At 48.1% G+C, this 12,033-nt stretch overlaps 1 protein-coding gene across 2 annotated transcripts in view; it reads right to left on the reverse strand.

The window, feature by feature from the left end:
- RASGRP1 (RAS guanyl releasing protein 1) overlaps positions 1 to 12,033 on the reverse strand; it is a gene marked incomplete at both ends in the record, with an annotated part of 63,872 nt that overhangs the window by 24,070 nt on the left and 27,769 nt on the right. For both annotated transcript variants that reach the window (XM_080708140.1, XM_080708139.1), the window contains 4 exons: positions 160 to 313; positions 2,047 to 2,178; positions 3,492 to 3,560; positions 9,366 to 9,486. In XM_080708140.1, the coding sequence (XP_080564266.1) occupies positions 160 to 313; positions 2,047 to 2,178; positions 3,492 to 3,560; positions 9,366 to 9,486 (476 nt within the window). The remainder of the gene's footprint in view (positions 1 to 159; positions 314 to 2,046; positions 2,179 to 3,491; positions 3,561 to 9,365; positions 9,487 to 12,033) is intronic.

The following is a 12,033-nucleotide window of genomic DNA, read 5'->3' on the forward strand; positions in this document are numbered from 1 at the left end:
AGAGGAAGGTGCCCATTTTCCACATAGTTGTGATGTCTACTGAGAACGCCTGCGAGCACTAGGGGGCCTCTAGAGTAGGAGGTAGGCAGGCTGCTCAATTTCTCTGCTTATTTTCAGAAACTTCCCAGAGTAAGTTTCCCCTGCCCCTTGGGTACGTACTGATATCCTGCGGAAGGACTTGAACTCAAGGTAGGTGAGGTGCTCAGATAGTTCTTCAGGTTCCAGGTGGTCAAAGAGCAGGGAGACTTTCCGTTTCTTGCTGGTATTTGATTTTATCCTCTGAGTAAGTTTCCTGGACCAGTCACGGGCATTGCTTTTGTGGGTAACCATGAAAAGAAGAAGACCAGGAAAACAAATAAACTGCAATGACTTTATGCAAGAAGGTCCGTGGGAGTCGCCCACAAGAAAGGGCACCGCACCACGAGCTGGATCTCCTTGGCTAAAACTATATGTTAACAGAATTTCCCCAAATCAGTTTTTCTGTGCTGCACCCAGGAAGCCGTGCTGGGTTCCAGTGAGCCTCCTGCTGCATCATGGGGAACATGTGATCACTCTGGCAGAGTTGAGTCATTTCCTCAGCTGTCCCAGCCAGCAAAGTGACCAAGGAAACCTTACTGACCCTACGGTGCCCCCACCCCCTGTGTGCTCATTGGACACCCATGTGTCTCTTAGATTTAACTCCCAACACAAAGGAAGCAGAGGGAAGCTTGCCTGTTTTGAAAGGCAGTAGGTTGCAGATCTGTGTATACCCAAAGGGTATTCCTGAGTGCCCTGCTTCTTGGTTAAAGGACCTGGGGAATGCTAAATTTTGTAGCCTTCTTGGCCAGTAACTATATTACAGATTCTCAAAGGTACTGCAAAAGGAAAACTTAGCTCACTATTCCTAAAATATAGCTGGTCAGATAATACCAATAGACAGCCTCTTTAAGAATATACTATGTAGCCGGGCGTGGTGGCGCACGCTTGTAATCCCCCTGTTTGGGAGGCAGAGACAGGAGGATCGCACAGGTTCGAAGCCAGCTGCACTGGCTTAAGAGACCCTGTTTCAAAAATATAAAAAATAGGTCTGGGAGTGTAGCCTGGAGGTAGAAGGGCTTCCAGGAACCCCAGTACCACCAAAAAAAAAAAAAAAAAGAATATACCATGGAAAATATTGGCAGAGGAGAGTCAGCTGTGGATATCAAGACAGGAGACCTAGGTTAGGTCTAGCTTCTTCATTTTATGAAAAACAACAAAAAATTGCTACTTTGAAAAATCTCTTTTATTTTTCAATTTGTATAATTCTAAGCAGGGAAATAGAGTCCGTCCTGATGAGCAGATTTATTTAGAGTTCTGGGATGTGATTTCAAAATAATTTCTCTTTAGCCATACCTTGGTGTGTCAGAAACAGGGCCTCAAGGTTCAGCTTCTGCTCGGCCACAACCTTAACTGTCTATGTGACCTCAGACCAGTCACAAAGCTTGGACATGAATGAGTTGATTCCTAGAATATGTTTCGGTCCTAGAATGTATCTTAGAGATTTGCTAAACTGCAAAATAATGTGGCCACACACTGTGAAAACCTTAACATACAATGTGTGTGCTCCCCTCCTCCAAATTAGGAGAGACACTCGTTTTTCCTGATAAGAAGCCCAGCGAATAATCTGAAATACTCCTGAGATCTAAATATCTGTAGATCGTCTTTAGACATTGTGTGGTGCACCCTCTGACTGGTATTTTTCAGCAGTTCCTTCCCCCCTTGCAAGCTGGGGGTTGCCTCCTGCATCGACTCCTGAAGAGGTGAGTCCTGGTACTTGCAGTTTCTCTTGATCTGAGTTAAGGTCTTACTACCTGGTTGCCTTTTGACTGGGACTTACTTTTCTCTGCTCTTGGGTATTAGTCACCTATGACACTGTCACCGGGCCTTTCTCCCTTCCCATGAAGATGTCAAACCTTCACTTTGTGGGGCAACCCCAGGAATTCTCCGAGTGAGGAAGGGGGCGGCAGTTACTGCCGAGTGAGAAGCCAGCGAGGAGGCCTCGGCTCCAGGAGGGGCCCCAGCACTCACATCTGGGTCGTGTCGATCAGGCGGCAGTGCAGCTCCTCCCCGTTGGCTTTCACCAGGTCCTGAAACTCTTCCATTGTGCTCGTCAGGTTGGCGTCCATTTTAAACATGATCCAGAACTCTGTTATCCAGTACCTATGAGGAGAAAGGTAAAAGCCCCAACCCCACACTGAAGCCAGGGGCTCGGTGGGGTGGGGGTGTTTCCAAAGGAATATGCGGCTGCGAAGGGGACTCAGAAAAAATCAGAGGCCGGTCTGTGCCCTAGTGAAGGAGCTGGGTGGGCATAGGGAAGGAAGACCACCACCCAGCCAGTCTCCAGTGTCTCCACACACAGAATGCTCTGTAGGAGAAGGCATGGGAGAGTCAAAGGAACCCAGACACATTCACACAAAATTGTGTGCATCCATTTATTACAAAGGAAAGAACGGTAGAAAAACTGCATGTACAAAAGCGGGACCATGTATCTGAAAATATGCTTTATCCTGTGTTAGACTATTACATGGCCGTGAAAAGTGTCTTTATGAACTCGAGATTCTGTGCCGGGCGTGGTGGCGCACGCTTGTCATCCCCGCGCTTGGGAGGCAGAGACAGGAGGATCGCGCAGGTTCGAAGCCAGCCGCGCTGGCATAAGAGACCCTGTTTCCAAAAATAAAATAGGTGTGGGAGGGTAGCCCGGAGGTAGAAGGGCTTCTAGGAACCCCAGTACCACCAAAAAAAAAAAAAAAAAAAAAAAAACCTCGAGATTCTTACAATAGCTAGTCAAGTAAAAACTATGGAATATAAAACTTTATATAGCAGCTGGGCGTGATGGAGCACGCTTGTAATCCCAGCATTCGGGAGGCTGAGACCAGAGGATCGCAGTTCGCAGACAGCTTCGGCTACTTGGTGAGGCCCTCTGCAACTCAGTAAGACCCTGTTGGGCGGGGGGTGTAGCTCGAAGGTCAAATGCCTCTGGGCTCCAGCCCCAGACCCTAAAAAAAAAAAAAAAAAAAAAAAACTTTATATATATTTTTTATTTCAAGCTACATAAAAATATATGAGAAAAAGAGAAATACACCAAGATAGGTAAATAAACAAGAGTGACTATTACTGTATTATTTTCTGAATATTAAACATGTTGTACAATGAGCTATATTACTTTTGTAATTAGGAATAATTATTAAACAAACTTCATTATCTCTATATCCCTTCTTTATGTCACTTGATACCATAATGCTGTGAAACTGGAAAAAAAAAAAAGACTGGTAAAAAAATTAAGATCAGGTACATCAGAAGAATTCAGTGCTCTGTGGGGACTTCCAATGTGAAGCAGAGCCTGTTCTGTCTGTCCAGGGTCTTCAGGTGGTCAAAATGGGGAAGGCCGGGAGAACCAGGGAGAACAGCGCCCCCCGCCGCAGCCTTTCACCACCCCACTCCATGCCGCCGCCAAGCACGCGCAGAAACGTCACCTGACAAAGTAGCATATCTTCAGGCACAGCCCTGGTGAATTCTTCGCCAAGGCGTCCTTATAGGTAGGGCTGTGGTTAAGGGCAATGGAAGCCTTTTTAACAGAAACCCAGTAACTTCTTTTTTTTTTTTTTTTTTTTTTTTTTTTTTTTTTTTGGTGGTACTGGGGTTCCTGGAAGCCCTTCTACCTCCGGGCTACGCTCCCAGACCTATTTTATATTTTTGAAACAGGGTCTCTTACGCCAGCACGGATGGCTTCGAACCTGCGCGATCCTCCTGTCTCCGCCTCCCAAGCGCGGGGATTACAAGCGTGCGCCACCACGCCCGGCAAAAACCCAGTAACTTCTGTCTTTGGAAGTCTGTACACTCCTAAGGTGAGAGCAGATGACCTGCTGCCTGCGCCCCACGAACAAGAGCCCAACAGAATCAAGCTAAAAAGAGCAGCCCCTTGTATCTTCAGAAATGTGGCCAGTAACCGATTCAAGATGTGCCAGATTGTGTAGTGAGTTAGAAGAGGGAGATATAGCCGGCTAGAACGGAGGATAATTGGGAACAATAATGTAACAGATATGTATACCTAGTGGACGTCTGTAGACTGACAAGTCACAAGACGCTGTGGGGATCGCCCAATACAAAAGTGGCATCACCTTAACCACCATCACCATCCTGAACACCCCACGAATGTGAAAGAAGAGGAAAACCTCATCAGGTCCACAGTCTGTAGAGACAGATGCAGGACTCTTCGTTTGAGAGTCCAAGGGGTGAGCAGTCCATCCCAGTGGTGGCCCTGGGCAGGGCTCGCCGCCTTCCTTCTGACAACAGAGGAATCAGGCTGTGTGGGCTGTGTGGCTGGCAAGGCTGTGCCTTCTTTCTCTCACTGAAACTGACAGGGTAACTGTGGTACAAGGCTCAGCGGGTTCCAGCGGGACCCACAGAGGAGGCAGTGAGCGGCCTGGCGGAGCTCGCAATGAACGGGGGTGTCAGGGTCTGCCTAGGTGGTGTGTGTGTGTTTTAATCTTTGGAAAATTTAGTTAGATATGTAGAAAGTAAAAGTGAGAGTTACAGTGCTGATATCTATTAGATGTCTGTGCATTTTTGAAATGTCACATGCCCGTGATATCTTAGAGCAGATGAGAATGACAGTAAAGTGCTTTTGACTTGTAGGTTTAGACTGAAGTCTTCCTAATTTTATGTGGAGCTTTGAAAGATCTAGATAACATTAGCCTTAGTGTCTTATAACGTTAATCCATAAAGTTATAAGCAATTATTTAGAATTCAGGAAGGGAGCTGAAGTGTTTAAAATGTAAAATGAGGAACTATAGTTTAAAATCATTGGAAGAATTTAATTAACATTATTCAAATTAGCCAAACATTTTTCAACAGGTTGCTGAGGACACATAGTAGCATTATACAAAGAATAAGCGATGCAAGTTGACCCTGAAAACCTAAAGAACTATGGTCATGAAGTTTATAATTTTAATAGTATGACTGCTAATTTTAAAAATTAAAAGTTTAAGCTTTTTTAATTTTTAAAATTAAAATGTAAAAACTTTGATAGACTTACTGTCTCTGAATCTCCTTGAGATCAGAGCATGAAAATAAAAAAAAAAAACACAACAACACCCAAAACTCCATGTAGCAAAGGTAATTAGAATAAGCCCAGGCGCAGGGGAACTTCCTGCAGAAAGGCTCTGGTGCCTGCCATTCTCCAGGTGGAAAGGCGGAGCCCAGAATGAGCGAGCTTTACTTTCCTCCTGCCCCATCCATAAGGAAACCCAGCAATCACTTCAATGCAGAGACCCAGGCGAACGGCACATTCTATAGAAACACCTCTTAAGAGTCTATATTTCTGTAAGTAGCTCTAATTATTGAAATTTTTCTTTTTAAAGGGAAGGTGCATGCAAACATGGTTCTCTTAAAATAATTAAGTGGGTTTATTAAATCAGCACACGGTGGCTTTCCCGGCACCATTTACCTTCTCCCCAGTCGCTTCTCATCCTTCCCTTCCAATATCTACCCACAGCGCAGGCACGTGGCGGCGTGTGGCGCCGTGTCGTGGGTGCGCATCCAGTCGGTCCACCCAGCGCAGAGCCTGGGCGGCCACTCCAAGAGCCCTCCAGAGGAGAGGAAGCCTCCGGGGGTCAGGGCGTCCCTGGGTGCAGACTGGCGCCCTCCCTCGCTTCAGGAGATGAAGCCAACACCTGGCACCTGCGGGTCAGTGATGGGCTGAGCGTCTGCGGGTGGGGCGGACCGATGCCAGCAGGGGCCCGACCGGCACTGTCCCCTTCAGCGGCGGCTCTGCTGAAGTGCCGTGAAGTGCCGGCCCAGTGCTGGCTGTCCTTTTCAGGCAGCGAAACTATTCAAAGCATGTTTTTAACCCCCCCCCCCCCTTTTAGCAAAGGAAAATAGGAAACCATCTGAGCCATTTAACTAAACATCCCATTACTTCCAGGTCAAAGAACAGGGAAATCAAGCAGAAGGAAGCAGTCATGTTTCCATCATTGTTTTACCCGGCTTTCCATTACACAGTACTATTTCATACCTTCTTAGCATCCCCTCCCACCCTAGGTTACTTTTTAATCTAAAGAAAGCTCAGCTGTCTGACCTTAGAGTTCTTATAAATACAGAAAAGACCATCTCAGTGTTTTTTTTATCCATAGTAGCGTAATATTTATTGTGCCTTACCATGAGATGGTCACTAAACTAGAGAAACAAAGATAAGTAAGCCTTGGTCCCTGGCCATGGAGGAGGTTATGTGGAGGAGATGACATGCAAATAGGCAAGGTACAATACCTTATGTATAGTTTAAAATAGTATGCTGATTTTTTAACTGAAAATTTATTTAATAACTTTTTCCCCAAATAATTTGTAATTAATTATGTATTGCCCTCGAGACCTTTTATGTTAGTAATAAAATTCCAGCTGCAGCAGATGTTGCAAGTTTCTGCAGTTTACTTGAAATACTCATCTACAAAGACCCAAGTATCTTAAATCTTGCATTGCCAAACTTACGGAAAGAAGTCCAGGCGAACAAAGTTAATTTGGTAACAGAATAAAGTCACTTTGCACTTTCTGCAGTCACAGATAAAAAGGTTTTCAAGCCAGATTAGCGAGAGGCCACAGAGAGGCACGTTTTGACTTAAGCAATAAAAAACTTAAAGTCAAAGGAATTAACTGTTCAGTCAAGAAAACTATTTTGATTCAAAGGCAGAAAGGAAGAATCAAGAAAGTCCCTCACGGTCTTAAGTGGAAAAGAGTTTGCTAAGCAGAGGGAGAAAAAGGCCCTGGAGTCCAAGGGGCCCCCTTACATCCAGAACATGGAGGAGCCTAGTGCAGAGGGGAGGGCCTTTGGGAGAGCGCAGGCTGCAGCAGGGAGGTGGCTGGCGCTGGGGGTGGGTCCTCCTGCTGGCAAGCTGAGAGGTCAGACAGAACCCAGTAGTTGACAGAAGCTCCGAAGCAATGGCCTATCCGATTAGCGTTTGGGCTAGGAGTCACTGTCCAGATGTGGATAGTAGGTAGAAGGGGGAACCATGTAGCTGGGAAGACCAGTAGGGGTAAAATCCTAGGAAAGTGACAATGGGGCTTCGGTTCAGGTGGGGGTTTGCAATGGAGAGAGGAGCCCAGATAAGAGTCGTTTCTGAAGCAGAAACCCTAAGACTGGGAGGCGGAAAGTGGGGAGGGGGTGAGGCTGCTGCTGATGCTTCCGGCTTGGTAGAAACACCATGACCCAGAACTGGCAATGGAACACACTAAGGCATTTGAACATGTGAAGGGTGAAGCGTTGGCAGGACAAGCTAGACCGGACCTTCCCCAAACGGTTTAGGTTAGAAAAAACACAGACTTGAAAGTCAACAGCAGCACAGAACAGTAGAGGAAGGACAGGGCCTGGCGCTGCAGGCCTGTAAACCTCAGTACTTGGAAGGCTGGGCTAAGAGTGTAGGTTCCAGGACAGCTGCAGTAACTTGTTGAAACCCTCAGCAACCTAGTGAGACTCTGTTTCAAGATAAAAAATAAAAAGGGCTGGGGGTGTAGGTTGGAGGAAGAATGCCCCTGGGTTCCATCCCCAAGTCTCCCCCATTCTAACACATACACAAGGGAAAATGATGGTGGACATCCTGGTGAGAAACGGTCCACACAAATGCATTTGAATGAGAAAAGGGAAACTTCAGAGATGAGGACAGATGAGAAGCTGCAGAAGAGATGGCCAAGGGGCAGGAGTCCCAGGCCGAGCTGGAGGCAGGCGATGGCGCTGATGCCAGTGCTGCCAGGAGGTCGGCTTAACAAGGACACGGAGCTTGGCAACCAGGAGGACGATGTGGGCCCTGGGGCAGGGCCGTGGTGGAGTCGAGTGAGTAGGAGTAGAGAGATTGGGGGCAGCCAGTGCTGGCTATTTTAAGACGTTTCTGCATCAAATTAGTAACCCTGAAAATGGGATGAAGTGGGGGCAGGGTTAAGAGTTCGCTTTCTCGGCTGAGGACAGTCGACTGTGTGTGGCTGAAGAGGCAGTTTGGGGTGCAGGAGGGAGAGGAGGTGCCTGGTAGAGGGGAGCCTGTGAGAAGCAGGAGGAGGGGCGGGCCAGGGCAGAGGTGTCACCTCGAGGACACCCAGGGACGGTGCAGGCCAGAGGCCCGCCGACAACTTTCTGACATTGTACACTGAACATGGTACATGGAGTTAATTAAAAGCAGATACACTTTGACTCAGTGTTGGCATGGCTTTAAAATTCTCTGCAGATGAGGCACCCACTTATTACCTCTCGTTACATGGGCCTCTCCCAATGTGCCACCTTGCAATGCCACCTTTGACATGGGAGATAAACTTTCATGGGCAGGATTAGAGAAGGGATTCAATCCGATGGGTTTTTTATTTTGTTTTGGTGTGTGTGTGTGTGTGTGTGTGTGTGTGTGTGTGTGTGTGTGTACTGTATTATTGGGAATGAAACCCAGGGCCTCATATATGCTAGGCGAATGTTCCATCACTGAGCTATATTCTCAGTCCTTTGTACTTTGTACTTTTTATTTTTTGTACTGGGGGTTGAACCTAGGGGTGTACTACCTCTGAGTTATACCCCCAGCCCTATTTGTGTGTGTGTGTGTGTGTGTGTGTGTGTGTGTGTGTGTGAGTGTGTGTGTGTGTGTGATTTTTGAAGCAGGGTCTCACTAAGTTTGCTGAGAGGCCTCCCAAGTACCGGGAAGACAGGTGTGTACTTTTTTTTTTTTTTTAGTATCAGTACTTCTTCTGGGAGGCGATAACAGGGTTGCAAAGGAACAGAGCTGCCACAAGACATGACTCAATCCCGGGCCAGGGCCCCAGGTGCTGAAGGGCCTCACCTCCCCTACAGCCCTTTCCCCCTGGGGCTCGGCTCACAGTGTCACTGGCAAAGGGAAAGTGGGCGCTCTCCGTACCCTCCTTGTTTCCCCCACAAGGCGGCTAACATCCAGCGGGTTTACCTGGCGCAGTCAGTGCCTCTGACGGAAGGCAGAAGGCAGCAGCAGGTTCTCCAGCTGCCCTGGCCATGGAAGCTTCCTGAAGGATTGGGCAGGGGAGCCAGCAAGCCGTGCGTCATCTGACTCATGCCAGGGCCCTTGTCTGTCTGCACTGGGTGACTATGAATTTTGACTGCTGTCCCAGAGAAGTATTTCTCACTAGCGGAGGTGCTGAAGGTGACTGCGTTTGCATGTTATTTTTTCCCCTCCGCTTCCCAGAGCCATTGGCATCAACAGTAGTACCCCACCGAGAGGTGAATGAACACACACGCTGTATGAAAAGACATAGGAATCCACTGACCGCTGGGTTGTTCCAAACCAATCAAGATAAAGCATGCTTCCGATTTCAAGCTGTTCTCTGCATGCCGCCCGTTTGGGGGTTCCAGGCACTGTGATAAAGGATATAGGGTCATAACTTTTTGGAGCAGTTCCGCAGAGGAGATGATGATCCGGTGCATGGTCAGCATGACCTGTAACAGTTGGTTGCTGCGACACAGGTTCCCATCCGCATCTGAAAGTATAAAGAAAAGCATGTAAGCCGGGCCCTGGAGAAGTCGGGCCGTGCTTGTCCAGGCTCAGTACTCCTCTCCACTCCCAGCACCTCACATCCCTCCCCCCTTGCTTTTCTTACCCTGCTTCTTTCCTCTGTCCCTTTCCAATTCCATTTGGGGCAGTCACCCTGCCCCAAAGGTGCTAAGATCTTGAAAAAGGGGTAAAATCTGCACCCAGACACCTCCATCTCTGTTGAAAGCAGAAGCAGATCCAGGTTTTGAGGAGCCTAAAGTTCATACACTGCAGGGGAAGGCGAGGAGAGACCTCTCTAGGGTCAGAATGGAACAGTTACTGTATTACTAGGCTGCAACTAAAATATCTTACTTTCAAAAGTTTTACAAAATATATGACCCTGTGAATACATTTCTAGGGCCCTCTCTGGCCCTGGAAAAGGTTCGTGTGAGGGAAGGGCCCTGAAATGAAAGCTTTCTTGTTTATGGTTAATGTGCCTCTGGAAAAACTAGAAACAAACATTGCATGTGAAGACTGTCAGTGGATTTTAAGTATCCATGATGATCTGGACTGAAATGCAAGGTTAGCTGCATTTTCCAAAGCCCGCCTGGTATTTAATAATAAGATGCATTCTACACACTGGCACTGGGTGTAAAGGTTCCCCCTGGCGTGCTCTTCAAAACCTTTTCAATGTTTATGGCACAAAGTGGCCGGGGCCGTCCCAGTTATTCACCGTCAGAAGTGGCCTAACCCAGGAATCGCCTCACCTGGGCTGCCAGCTGGCTTCCACTTGGGTTCAGCCAGTGGGAAGAAGCAGCTAGAGCTGGGAGGAGAGAGAGGGCAGAACACGCCCTTCTTGTGCTGTTTCACGCCCTTTCCTGATAGCGGCTACCTGCGTCTTCCTTCAGCAATATCCCTGGCTGGCCCTTCGCGAGGCTGTGGCTCGTAATGGGATCACACTCTTCAGTCTCCTTTGACCCACTCATGCTAAGGGTGGTGATGCCTCCTGGGTGTTGACAGTCTCTGGTGTGACATCTCCTAATTCCACTCTCATCTCTGCGGGAAGTCCCTCTAGTAAAGTGTCTACATTTAGAGAAAATAAGTGAACTCTCTTCCCAGCTGGGGACTTGAAAGATTCGGTGGCGGAGGTGGGGGCTATCGAATGGAAGATCATATGTTGATTGTTTATCACCTGTGTTGCTCTTTAAAACATATTTTACACAAAGGGCTGTCATATTTTCATCCTGTTTCAAGTTGGAAATAGTATGTATGAGCCCAGAACTCCTGGCTCTTCCAATGATGACCTAAAGTCACAGTTGGCTAAGAAACACAAGCAAGAAGACAGGCTTTCCTCCCTATCAGTCCACCAACTAGCAGAGGCCCTTTGCCCTCGCTGCCGGCCCCCCGCTCCACCACAGAAGGCCTCCACTGGCAATGCCACGGGGCTCTGGGCCTCCTCTGCCCAGCAACATCGCGGCTGTGTGTGTTAGCTTCTGCCCTGCACTGCCAGCTTCTCTCTCTGATGCTTTACTTCCAATGGCACATACATGCGCCCCCGTATCTCCTATCGCTTCAGCGAAATGCAGCAAAATGGAGCCTTAAGCCCTACATGCTCTGCAGGCCCTCGCCGTCCCGCCGTCACCGCCTTCTCCCTCCCGTTCAGTTCACTTTTCAGTCGTCCTGTTTGGACTTTCTGCCTCCGTCATTCCACTCATTCCCTTCGAGGTTACCAGCCAGCTCCGCATTGCCAGGCCCCGCAGTCATCCCTCTGCTCCTGTCTCACTTGGTGATTCAGTTGTGTTCAACCCATCCCGAGCCGGTTGACACGTCTCCTTCCTGGAGCGCTCGCTTCCGCGACACCACACGCTCTCACTGCTCGCTCAGCCTCTTCTCCTGTCTCCTCTTCCTCTGCGGAGCCTTTAAATGTCAGCATGCTCTGTGGCTTAGTCCTCCCACTACTTTTTCCCCAACAATTTTTAAAACTCAAAACGCCTTGCCGGGCGTGGTGGTGCACGCTTGTAATCCCCGCGCTTGGGAGGAGGAGACAGGAGGATAGCACAGGGCTGGCTTAAGAGACCCTGTTTCCAAATAAAAGTATATAAAAAAAATAGGTCTGGGAGTGTAGCCTGGAGGTAGAAGGGTTTCCAGGAACCCCAGTACCACCAAAAACAAAACAAAACAAAAAACTCAAAACGTCTTAAATTTTAAATAAAAAAATGAACTTCTTCTTAGATGAACTCCTCTAGTCCTCTGACTAAAACACCAGTTCTGGGCTGATGTCTGCCAGTTTCTATTTTCAGCCTTGACTGCCAAATTAGTATGTCCAGCAGCCTACTTGGCACGTCCAGCTTGGAGGTGTGAATTCAAACTGAAACCATCCAGACAAAACTCTGGGCCTCTCCCTGCTGGCTCATTCCTCCTCCATCTTCCTTATCTCCAGAAATGGCACCACCAGCCATCCTCAGAGCCGCCAAACTCCAGCCTGCCTTAGCTTCTCCTCACGTCTGGTCCTTTCCTTCCACCTTGCTTCTGCTTCCCAGGTCCCTTCTCAAAC

Source organism: Muscardinus avellanarius (assembly GCF_963383645.1).
Source record: "Muscardinus avellanarius genome assembly, chromosome: 12".
In the NCBI taxonomy this organism is placed as follows: Eukaryota; Metazoa; Chordata; class Mammalia; order Rodentia; family Gliridae; genus Muscardinus; species Muscardinus avellanarius.